Below are 12,423 nucleotides of genomic sequence, written 5' to 3' on the forward strand. Positions count from 1 at the left end.
AGTCATAGTAATGTATGTCATAAAAAAGTCACAAAAAGTGATATTATTGTATGTCATAAAAAGTCATAAAAGTCATAGCATTGTGGCCAGGTTGGCTCAGTGGTAGCCCAGGTGCACGTGTACTAAGAGGTTTATGCCTCGAGGCAACGATTCAGGGTTTGAATCCCACCTGTGACAATTTCCTAAGTATCCTTCCCTTCTCGCTCTTGTTTCTCATATAACTGTCCAGTCAAAAATTACAGGCAGAAAAGCCCAAAAACATAACCTTTGAAATAAATAAAGTCATAGTATTGTATGTCAGGTAAACGTCATAAAAAGTCTCAGTATAACATAAAGTTCCTATCATAGCATGTCTTTAAAAGAATTCTTAGTATTGTGTGTCATTAAAGGTCATGATATGGTATATCACGAAAAAGTAATAAAAAGTCATAGTATTTTGTCATAAAAAAGTCACAGTATTGAATAGTATCACCAGGCATAGTATGGTATGCCATTAAAAAGCCATTAAAAGTCATAGTATTGTTTGTCATAAAAAAGTAATGGTCTATTGTATGTTGTAAAAAGTCAGTATTGGATGTCCTAAAAAATCATAAAAAGTCATAGAATTGTATGTTATTTAAAAGTCATAATATACATATAGTATAGCAGGTCATAAAAAGTCATAGTATAGCAGGTCATAAAAGAGTCATTGTAAAGTATGGTATTAAAAAGTCATAGAAAGTCATAGTATTTTATTTCCAAAAAAGTCATTAAAAGACATAGTATTGCATGTCAGAAAAAAGTCATAAAAAGTCATAGTATTGTATGTCAGAAAAAAGTCACAAAAAGTCATAGTATTGTATGTCATAAAAAATTCATAAAAAGTCATAGTATTGTATGTCATAAAAAGTCATAAAAAGTCATGGTAATGTATGTCATAAAAAAGTCACAAAAAGTGATATTATTGTATGTCATAAAAAGTCATAAAAGTCATAGTGTTGTGGCCAGGTTGGCTCAGTGGTAGCCCAGGTGCACGTGTACTAAGAGGTTTATGCCTCGAGGCAACGACTCAGGGTTTGAATCCCACCTGTGACAATTTCCTATGTATCCTTCCCTTCTCGCTCTTGTTTCTCACCTAACTGTCCAGTCAAAAATTACAGGCAGGAAAGCCCAAAAACATAACCTTTGAAATAAATAAAGTCATAGTACTGTATGTCATGCAAAAGTTATAAAAAAGTCATAGTATAGCATGTAATAAAAAAGTCATACAAATTTAAAAGTATTGTATGTCAGGTAAAAGTCATAAAAAGTCCCAGTATGTAATAAAGTTCATAGTATGGCATGCCATACAAAAGTCATAGTAGTGCATGTGATGAAATAAATCATAAAGGTCAAAGTGTGTTATGTCATAAAAAGTCATAGTATATCATGACATACAAAAGTAATAGTATTGTATGTCATAAAAAAGTCATAAAAAGTCATAGTATTGTATGTCATAAAAAAGTCATAAAATGTCATAGTATTGTATGTCATAAAAAAGTCATAAAAAGTCATGTTTGAGCATGTCAAAAAAAGTCGTATAGTATGTCATTAAAAGTCATAGTATAATATGTCATTAAAAGTCACAGTATAATATGTCATTAAAAGTCATAGTGTTGTTTGTCATTAAAAGTCGTAGTACGGCATGTCATAAAAAGTTCCAAAAAAGTCATAGTATAGTATGTTATAAAACATTGTATATAGTATGTATAAAGTCATAGGTAATTTTCTACTTTCAGAGTTGAATCTTAACTTCAGTTCTTATTACATTATCAAATATTTATTTTCAGAATTTTAACTTCAAATTTTAGTATATTGACATAATGACAGTTCTCATGAATAATTACAATGATAATTTTCAGAAAACAAGGGGGAATTCATTTCACAGTATGGGATATGTAAATGATTAGCAACGTGACTTCATGCTGTAATGATCATAGGTTTCAATTAGGGCATTTTTGTCCTTAAGGGTCTGAGTGTCTCTATTTCCGCTCCACAGTTTATCATGGAAGTTTGAGGTTGAACTTAAAAAAAAAACACCCTTACCAAAATGTATGCCATATGCATTAACACTAAACTAATATTAAGAACCCCAAAATGTCTCCAGTGATTCACAAAGCATTCAATAATTTTCAAACATACTTATCCTTGAAATCATGAAAGTAAACACTAAACAAAGATTGTGTACAATTTTATTTCAGGAAGTGAAAAAACAGGGTAAATGCGTTTCAGAAACAGAGCAGTGTCCAGCGTACATCGTATAAGATGGCTACAAGCATGCCGGGCAGTTACACACTTGTATCTCAGAGTATCTCCAGCCTCTGTCAGAAGGAAGTCCCAGCATAGCGTACACTAGGTCGTTGACTACATTTTGAATGACACCATTTCCAATTGATTTAAGTTCTTCCTGTTGCTGCGAAGGAGCCAGAGGCCACAGGACACTTCCAACAGCATATAAAGTGTACATCAGTGCAAACAGTTATTACACAAGGGTGGTCTGAGCCAATAGGTGAATATCTACATGGGGAGGGCAAAGTTTTATCTCTGCTGTCCCATCGAATACCTCCGCCATGAATAAAAAACTAATAATTTAGAGAGGCAAAATCTAAACGATAGGCCTAAGCCGACCAAACCTCTGCATTATAAATTACTTGATGATTCTATCACCATCACAGTTAAAATGAAAACTGAATCAAAGCCTGTTGCATGCATCAGTTTCCATTTAGACATGGAAAAGTATACATGCACTTACCAAACATCCGTCAGATCGGGTGCTTAAACAAGAAAGCATCTTCACTTGGATCTAACCAGCCTCTCCAGTAAAATGTTAAACTGTCACTTACAGACTACCTTTTATTCATCTAGACTTAGTCGATAAGAGCTGCAACGGGAGACAGACAGAAGCTACAGCACTAGTTGGACCACAGTCAAGTGATGCCATCCCGCTTTCATAGAAAATAACAGTGATATAAAGAAAGAGAGCAAGTAAAAGCAGACATTCAAACAACCACCGGCCATAGTGTTGGAAGTGAATTACAGTATACACACACTCAAGAAATAAATTTACAATATAATTTTTTATATACTTTAGCTGCATACCTTCAGATTGTTTTGCAGCTGCAAGTTTCATGACTATGTTGTACAATTACAGAATTCTGGAGTGAAACTGACATAGCATCTGTTGCGTCACTAGCTGGATGCATTTAAGTCTTAGAAAACCGATTCAAGGTAGGAAGCCTTGCTTGCTGCTCGAGAGAACATTTGAAGGACCAGACAACCAGACATAACCCCACAACATAATACATACACTTTAGTATGCCCGGACAAAGATTATTTCATACAGACAAACAGATTTATGTAAAAATGTTTAAAATACAGTTTTAATACTGACTTAAAGAAAACACTGTCTGCCGTAATCCAGATTTAGTGCTTATCCCTTTCTTAACTACATGAAAACTGAAAGAAATCAGACAAAAAGTCTAAATGTGTATTTTCCTTTAAGTTACGATTTGGAGTTCCTCTTTTACAAGAGAAGCAGATGGCTGTATTGGGTTGCAGGATCTGCAACCAGACCAAGGCTTCCTCCTCTGGCCTCGCAAAGCGTTTCTGCAGCGAAGAGGTGGAGCAAAAAGCTAGTCCTGTTGTAGAGGATGAGGAGGGCTGAAAGAAGACCTAGTGAGTCCTCCGCTACGAGGAAACAGTCACCGGATTGAGAGAACCGTTCCGGGTGTAGAATTTTGAGAAGGCCTCTTCAAGAACGGATGCAAGTCGTGGCTGATCGCCCTGAAATGGAGAGACAGCAAGGTTAACAAATATCTTTCTACTAATTGCATGAGTGTTCAGGTAAGCAGGGTCATGATAATGAACTCCACTTACCTCACTGATGAATCCCAGCTGAACAAGCTCCACAGACAGCTCCTGCACGTTCTCATCTTAACAGAAACAAGGCAGTCAGAATCATTCATGGCGGCTGGGGTATGATGTGTTAAGATACCTTAGTTTATCCCATTTTTAAAAAACAACTGCATCATGCCAGTATTACCAACTATTATAATGTGCCTTGAAAGTATTCAAGTCTGGTATTCAAGTAATTAAAAGTGCAACTTGAAGTTTTGACAATTGATTAAAAAATGTCCAACATGTTCTACCACCAGCCACACAGACCATATCAACTTGGCCACAAACGCAATCCACATGCAGACGTTAGAGTTCATGTGATTATTAAAACTGGGGATGACAGGGCGCTGTGCTGGTCTAGGGGTTAAGCTGCCAACTATGAACCACAACGTTCCTGTTTGGTGTCCGGCTTGGTAACAGTGTAGCATTTCTTCATCTCTCTCTTCAACCATTGCAGCATCATCTCTCTAATTTCAACTATCAAACAGAGGCTGATGATTATGTGATAGTTATAACTAAGGGTGAGAGCATTTGATAACATGTTGATGTTGAAGTGTGTGCACATGGCATAAAGGCACTCACTTGGTAACAAATCGCAGCTTAAGTGCCTGTTCAATTTATCCTCAAGTTTCAAAAGTAAGGTCAGCTGAAAGGAGAATACAAAAAAAAATCAGGTCTTAAAACATAAAGCACTTTCATATGTGACATACAATACATTGAAGCAAAACAGTTTATCACTCATTAGAAAGGCAGCGTTGAATCTCACATGATGCTTGGTGCCCTCATCAACTGGCTCAATATTGCACTGCATCTGAAGGACCTGTGGAGGAAAACGGCTTTGTATATGACACATGGAGATGCAGAATATGATCAGAAAATATAGTGCTACGTGCTAAAAAAAAAAAAAAAAATGCAAATCCTGAGTTGACTCCAACTTGTTATCATGCGCACAAATGAGTACATTTGCTACCATAAAATGATCACTTGTATTTTTTTCATCTCCTTCATTTTAGCTACCCTAAAAAAAAAAAAAAATCAAATTTCTACATTCAAAATTTCCTCAAATACGTTCGATATTCTCCAACTATTCCCTACGATGCCTTGGATGAGGAATTTGGGGTGGCAGTAGCTCAGTCCATAGGGAGTTGGGTTGGGAACCGGAGGGTCACTGGTTCAAATCCCCGTATGGACCCAAAAAAGTTGTGAGCGTGGATTGGTGTCTGGAGAGATGCCAGTTCACCTCCTGGGCACTGCCAGGTAATATCCAGGCATACAGTAAGACCCAAACAGTAAATAAACAAGCAAAAAAGAAAAAAAAAAAACAATAGAAATAAAAACAGGAAAAAAGAATGAGTTTACACAAAAAAATGTTCAATGCCTTATCGCGCTGATGTGACCGAGCCCGACCCGAACCCGAGCATCCTTTCTAAAAATCTGTTCGAACCCGGCCCGTCGGACTCGGGTCGGGTATCCATCCTCTACACCGTATCCCCCGACCGCTCAGGGCGCTGGTTCAGCTGGCAGCCCACTCACTCTGTCATCTCTCCATGTATAGGTCCTGAGCATGTGTGTGTATTTCAAGCGTGTGTGAGTACTAACAAAAAAGTGTGTACACAGAGTGCAGTGCAGTAATTTCCCCATTGGGGACTAATAAACAAATTATCTTATATAATATATATAATTTTATAAATTAATTGGATTATGAGCGATTCCCCAAATCGTGACAGTTTTAAGTTACTTGTGAAAACAAACCATGATTTAGTTTTTTTTAATGTCATTTGACAGATCTCATGCCTGGGCACTCCTGCCTACTTAGTTCTTACCTTCCTGGTCTCGAGTTCAGCAGGTTCAGGAGTTGGGGTTTTTACTGAGGGGGGCACTATGGGCGACTTCACCGCCTCCTGCTGAGGTTGTTGTGGACATGGTACCCCAAAGGCAGTCAGAGGATAGATCCCATTCCTGGTGCATCAAAGGAAAAGAAGAGGAATACACTCAGGACAACTACAAAAGGATTCATGCTGTGCAGTTGTGCCCTGAACACCAGAGTATTTCCTTAACACTAGGGTTTTGCTGACCATGTACAGTATGTATATAGTGTACATACAATACTCTACTTCAGGCTTTGCACATATTCAACTATAATACATCAGCAATCTCCCATTTTTGGACACAATCCGTTGTTCAGTGGAGGGTGAGCAAAAGGGCGGTCAATGAATATTGTAAATTTGAATAGATATTCAAATATATTTAAAAGAAGCAGACATTCAAATATGAAAATTTATATTTAAATATTATAAATGAGTTAAAAACTGGGCCGCTACTGCCTAAACGTTCAGCTTCCTGTCTGATTGAGCCCGGCCTAGTCTTGCATTGTCAGACCTATCTCCACAGCAATGTGGACGAAGCCCAGCTGATCGGGAAGAGAATTCACAGCAAGCCAGTGGGCGTGTCGATGACGTTCTATGATGCGGTTGCATTTTTTGCCAATTTTGACAGCCCTATTGAGCAATTCTCATTTCGTTTCCCCCACAAAATCTTATTAGCAGATCCAGGCATCCAAGCCAGAATCATCAAATCATAGGCAAACCAACATTATATTTGTGCCCAAATTTTGCTTCCAGCTACCGGTGTACTAATTGCTTTCTTACCTCACATCTTCCAGGAACTTGTCCAGCTCAAGGGCAGGAAACTGAGAGAGCCTAAAGCAGAAGAAAAAGTGTTAGTTATGCTGAATATTCAGCCAATCAGGACGAGAGTGTGACTAAATCTTCAACTCAGTTACTAACAATTTCACTCTCCTAGCAGGCAAGTTCAGGTGTAGCATCATTTAACATAATGCAACCCTTTGGACCTGAACAAAAGAACATTGAGAGTAGTATCATAACTAAAAATCCAGACAAAATCTGTCAGTGTTTTTTAAAAATATGTATATATAAATATTCTGTTGGTTTAAGGGTGATAATATGAAGACAGAAAAACCACAGTAATACTACCAAAGATTTCCTTCCTTTCAATGGTTTTCACTCAATTATCTCTATATGTCAGTATAATGAGGTTGTGTGACGACTTACTTCATCTGAACTCCGTCCTTGGCCTCAACAATCACCAAGTTAGGGTCCATATTCTTTGTCATCTCTTCTAAAGCATTTTCTGGAATCATATCTACATGTAAACAGAGAAGACAGCAATCAGATAAGAGCATTCACCTCTGATGGTTATCTTTCCACAATTAATTTTGTGCATGGTGAGTTCGGTGGCTTCATGTCAGGGTCTTATAAAAGTAAAATTAAACAAAGAAATGTCTCCAATTTGACCTTTTAAAGAAATATATCATGTAAGGCTAACTGAGTAAGTTCCAGTCGTAGGTGTGCTGTGTGACTGTACATTTGGCTTGAACAATGGGCCAATAATTGTATCTTTAACCCGAAGATACTAATTACCAGTAATCATACATTCATACAAAACATTGCGTTTACTCTAACTCACGCTGGTGGCTGACGATGCAGTGTGCAGCCAGCAGCTTGAGTAAGGGCACCTCAAACAAGGCCTGGTGAAACAAAAGCTCCTTAGCTGTGGGTCGCTTACTGGGGTCCACCTCAAGACACTTCTGTATAAATTCCTGAGAAAACATGGGGGGGGGGGGGGGGGGGGGGGGACGACAACAACTTTAGGTTATAGGTTTCTCTTCCAATCTGCCAAATAGGCTTTAAACAGGTGTCTCTCCCTCTCTCACCCGTTGCAATGGGTCCTCTAGGGACTGAATGGCACTGTTTATGGCTTCTTGGGACACATAAGAGGAATCTCCATTACTCTGGATTTCCAACACAGCCATCTAAGGAAGGGATTGGACAAAGAAGAGTGTAGATTGGAAAGTAATCATAAATAAAAACACAAAAGGTCAACAGCAGCCACTCTCATTACATAACTCATTTTGTAATCATCATGTTTTTTTGTGTGAAACAACGATCGAAAACCAGATTTTTATTCTGTGACTGCCATAAAACACTAACTTTCACAGCAAACAAGAATAAGCATGTTGAGACATGGGGTGACATTGTTAAGAATGCTTTGATACATAAAACATTCATTAGCAATCAAGCACATTTTCCATAAGCATAAAAGAATCACCGATTATGATTGTCAGTATTCCACTAGCTGAGAGCAGAAAAAGGTATCCTCTCACCTCTAAGGCGCACATTCCAAAGGAATAGATATCCACGGCTGTGGTAACATTGGCAACAGCTGAAAGTGGAAATAAGGTTGTCAACATCAGTCTCAATCACGGTACAATTCCAGGAAAATGTAATCCTGTATCACAGAAAATCTACTTCACAATGCAAGGTTATCTGAGAGAAATTACAGGAGATTTTTTTGTCTTTATTGGACAGATGAAAGTAAGAGGCAGACTGGAAACCGAGAGATGGAGATGGGTATGACACGCAACAAAAGGTACCACAACCGCACCCAACGTATGCGGTCACGTGGCATGTGCTGTAACCAGGCGCTCCGAAATTACGGGATCTTTGATGACAATTGACAAGATCTTACCTCCATATTCTGGAGCAAAGAAGTGAAGGCTCTTCTGCTCTTCCCGACAGGTTTTCACATGGTTGTTGATAGTGTCTGGAGCAACTGAAATAGTGGAGAAAAGCCTTAATAGTACTAGTAGTAAAAATAACAGTGAGGGTATCTGTAGTATGGAAAAAGATTTGGCGAAAGATGGAAGTAACACCGTTATTACTTTACTTTCTGATCTCTTCTAAAAGATCTGTTGCTTTAAATGATCTTTACCTGAGCCAATCTTGATGAGGCCATTGTGCTGGATGAAGATGGTGTCACAGGTCAGGTTTCCATGAATGATGGGAGGTTCACAGGAGTGCAGGTAGCTGGAGACATTGGAACGAGGGTAAAGTCAATAAAAAACTGATACCACATCAGGGAACATGTTACTTTTTTGTTTGTAGTTGGTGAATTCTAGAATTTACAAGCTACTTTTTTTTTATTTGGACGGTGAATTGTGTAGCACAATTATTTATTTTTTTCACACTAAGTGGCTCTACTTACCTGAGAGCAGACAGTATTTGTGTGCACCAGCGCTTCCAGGCCTATCAAATACGAAAATAAAAATTACTGTAAAATAGGTTTTTAAAAAAAACAAAACAGACTTAACAGTTGTTGTTTTTTTAAATCAACTGTTGTTGACTTGTCAGCTCATTTCCAAGTAGTTGCTTCTCCAAATCTGTTGATGAGTTACAGAAGAACTTTCACACCTTTTCATTCATGGTCTTGTGGTTTTTCTTTGTCTTTTTCAAAAACTGTTTGAGACTTCCAGACGACATGTACTCGGTGATAAAAATGACCTGCATACAAAGAAAACAAATGCAAACAGTTCATCATAAAAGCCAATGTGCTCAACACTTTTTTAAATGATTTGATAAAAAAGGGGATTTTTTTAACGACCACCTACCCTTGCTCTGTTTTCTTTGACATCTGCCCAGTACTTGTGAAACTTTACAATGTTCAAATGCTCCAGCTGGATCAAATTGTCAAAAACAGCTTTGACTTTTTCCTGTGGAAAAAAGATTAAATTTTAATGTATACATAATGTCACATATTCTTAACAGTAGCATATCCCTGAATATTACATCTTCCATCCATTTCATCAAGTTAAGTTGGATTTTCTGTTTTATGGCAAAGAATGTTCTAACAATTCAGGCCAAGTAAGCTCAGATTAATTTTTAATTGCCTGGCTTTCTCCTGGCCAGGAAGTCCGACTACTGGTCAGAAAGACAGTAAGTGCAAGGTCAAACGCAAACTCAACAGCTGGTAAATGAGTGTCCATTAAAAGCACATTGGGGTTTGCTCTTCACTTCAGACAGACTATTTATTTATTAGACTATCATTTGAAAACAAACAAATTAAAAGCTCAATTTGACTGAAAACGCAATTTCCTCACAGTCATTTGCATATTAAACTAAAAATCTGCCTGTTGCAAACAGTCTTGCCCTGATGTGTTTCTGCTTACAAGTCTTGCTCAAGGGCACCCGGCAGCTATCTAACACATAAGTATCAACTCATTTCTGTGTTTTTATTTTACAAAGTAAGCAGACTGGGCCATTCAGACTGGATTGGATAACATTTCAGCAACTAAGATAATAGTGGGGAAATGGAAATCAAACAAGAGCCTTCAATCTGACTTCTTCTGGGGGGCTTATCCCCCCTTCAAAGTTTTGAAAATGATTCCTGCAAATACTCAGGTACATTGTATACTTTGCTATGGAGCTGCCAGCAATAAATCTGACTACTTTCCTAAGGAGCTTAGAGCCAAAGGGGGGAAATGAATACCAGAAGGCTTCTACATTGTTGTTCAGATCTCAGTAAAAAATGCAACCTAACACAAAACACAATCCCTGAAACCTTGTTGAAACATTTTATTTCTCCTAGGTATAAACCCTGTCCTTTTACTGAAATAATCACTATAATGGATTATTATTATAAATGTTTCACTTGTGTTGTAACGTACGTAACTTCTTCACACATAACTAATTACATCAACCTCGCAGCACTGCACCCACCTCCTGTAGTTTGAAATTCTTCCTTTCTGAGAACATGACCTCATTCCACACCACCTCAACTCCTTCCTCAGTGTCCATGGCCAAGTAAGCATTATCGATCCCAGGGACGTTGCGCTGATTCACCTACAGGAGGAAAAACTAAATATTACATCACGCTTTATTTATACCTTAGTAAAGGTAAACTTGACCTCTTATCCTATACCTCTTCTCTACGTTTCTGCCAGCGTCCACACGGGCTTTCCTCCAAAATCTCTGACTCATCCTCGCTCTCCTCTTCCTCATCCTCTGTGGCAGCAGTAGCTGGTGGCTGGGTCACCATGGACACAGGGGGAGACACAGATGACACTGCTTGACCTGTGGGTGCAGCTGCCATGGACTCGGTTTTCACTTCCTGGGCAGTATCTGAGGCCTGCTTGTTCTCTCCCTCAGACATCGTCTTTGTTGTCAGGCCCAACAGCCAGCTGTGAGACACACAGAGATGCCCAAACACAATTAAAGCATTATACTTCATAACACTGTTGAGAAAGTCAAATCCAAAAACTGTCAATAATATTTACATGTCAAACTAGCTTGACAGCACCGGTATGTACTTAGTGGCTGAGCTGTCTCGCGTACTTGCAGCACAGAAATAACATCAGCTGTTCAGAGTTTGCAAAATAAGTTAGCTTAGCTAGCAATCTACAGGAAGACGATTTTCTTTCGCAGATGGCGAAGGCATGACCCGCCCTACTCTCGCTGTGATTGGCTCGTTGCCTGCTGGTTGGGTTCGTTTGGTTAAGGCAAGAAGAGTGGGGTTGGTTAGGGTTAAGATGAGAATGTCTGGGTAAGCCAATCAGAAGCAGAGTAGGGCGGGACAAGCCTTCGCCATCCTAGGGGGGAAAAAATACTTGCCTACAGTAAAGGCCATAATAAACCGTATCACAAAGCACAGCTTACGTTTTAAAGACGGAAAATGTAACGATGCCAGCTCCAGTATAGCAGACTCCTGCCGTCGTAGACCAATCCCAGTTTCTTATTTATTTAGCTTTGTTAGCTAAAAATCTTCGTTTCTCGGCAGTTGCAGCTAGCTTTGTGACGCTGCTAGCTAGCAGCAGCTTTAGCAGCCCACCGCCCCTTGCTGCTTCTCAAGACTCCAGCTAATGTGTGCTCTTAAAATTAGCCTCTGCTAATGTGCGTTAACTACACAATATTACAACAGCGCCAGACGCAGTCACCGATTGATAACATTACAACAGTTCACAGCAGAGAAGGGCGGATGATATCGAAGCTTGTTTCACTCCTGTGAAGCGCACAGTTTCAATACATTGCTGGAGCTTGTATCAAATAAGGAATACCACGTGACAACCGACGCTTCATACGTCAGTCAGTTTTATTCATGAGTGTAAAGGACGTTTTAGTACTGACAATAATGTAATATCTCACAACCTGCCAGAGGACTGATGAGAGTTTTGTCTTGCTTTGGAGAGATGTGTTATTTGTTATATATATATATATATATATATATATATATATATATATATAAACTTAATTATTGAAGTTTATAGTCTACACACAGGTGACACAATTTTGTTGACAAACAGACAACCTGGAGTCAATTGGTATTATTCCAGCATAGGAGTACTGATTAATTTTTGGGTCTCTGTGCATATGATAAAGCTGCTGTGCACACTTTACTTAATGGGAACTAACGGGCAGCAAGTGGTAGTACTTGTGAGGTGTGTCATCATTAAATGATCTAAACACATTTCCCTGCAGCAAACCATTTGAGCTTTTTTAGAGTCAAACATTTTGCACTATCTGCAATATCTGATGATGATCTGACCTTGTTCGGCTGCCTCGGCCACAGTGTATGAATGGTTCCTGTACTGTAAAAGCGCTTTGAGTAGTCGTGGAGCCTAGAAAAGCGCTATATAAGAACAGTCCATTTACATAC

At 38.7% G+C, this 12,423-nt stretch overlaps 1 protein-coding gene across 2 annotated transcripts; it reads right to left on the bottom strand.

Annotated features, from left to right (window-relative positions):
- Positions 1-3,569: 3,569 nt before the first annotated feature.
- nrbp1 (nuclear receptor binding protein 1) lies at positions 3,570-11,826 on the bottom strand. 2 transcript variants are annotated; one of them, XM_034900564.1, is made up of 18 exons: positions 11,427-11,826; positions 10,693-10,951; positions 10,491-10,613; positions 9,383-9,484; positions 9,186-9,275; positions 8,980-9,020; positions 8,707-8,801; positions 8,464-8,547; positions 8,099-8,157; positions 7,649-7,747; positions 7,402-7,534; positions 6,987-7,077; positions 6,564-6,614; positions 5,739-5,874; positions 4,682-4,735; positions 4,498-4,561; positions 3,895-3,950; positions 3,570-3,801 (listed from the first exon to the last, which is right to left on the bottom strand). In XM_034900564.1, exons 2-18 carry the CDS (start codon positions 10,921-10,923, stop codon positions 3,706-3,708), a joined length of 1,605 nt encoding a protein of 534 aa, XP_034756455.1. In that variant the 5' UTR covers positions 10,924-10,951; positions 11,427-11,826; the 3' UTR covers positions 3,570-3,705. The 2 variants fall into 2 exon arrangements, with proteins under 2 accessions (XP_034756455.1, XP_034756456.1); XM_034900565.1 differs by lacking the exon at positions 11,427-11,826 and adding an exon at positions 11,062-11,146 and having other exon boundaries at positions 10,693-10,953.
- Between the last annotated feature and the right edge of the window lie 597 nt (positions 11,827-12,423).

The sequence above is a fragment of the Etheostoma cragini genome, chromosome 18 (genome assembly GCF_013103735.1).
Source record: "Etheostoma cragini isolate CJK2018 chromosome 18, CSU_Ecrag_1.0, whole genome shotgun sequence".
Classification (NCBI taxonomy): domain Eukaryota; kingdom Metazoa; phylum Chordata; class Actinopteri; order Perciformes; family Percidae; genus Etheostoma; species Etheostoma cragini.

Bases quoted from the DNA above. Each gene is read 5' to 3' on its own strand.
- nrbp1 (XM_034900564.1), bottom strand. From the start codon at position 10,923: ATGTCTGAGGGAGAGAACAAGCAGGCCTCAGATACTGCCCAGGAAGTG. The intron at 7,748-8,098 runs GTGAGAGGATAC...TCCCTTCCTTAG, and splicing joins TTGGAATGTGCGCCTTAGAG to ATGGCTGTGTTGGAAATCCA. The intron at 4,562-4,681 runs GTGAGATTCAAC...TTCTCCTTTCAG, and splicing joins ATGAGGGCACCAAGCATCAT to CTGACCTTACTTTTGAAACT.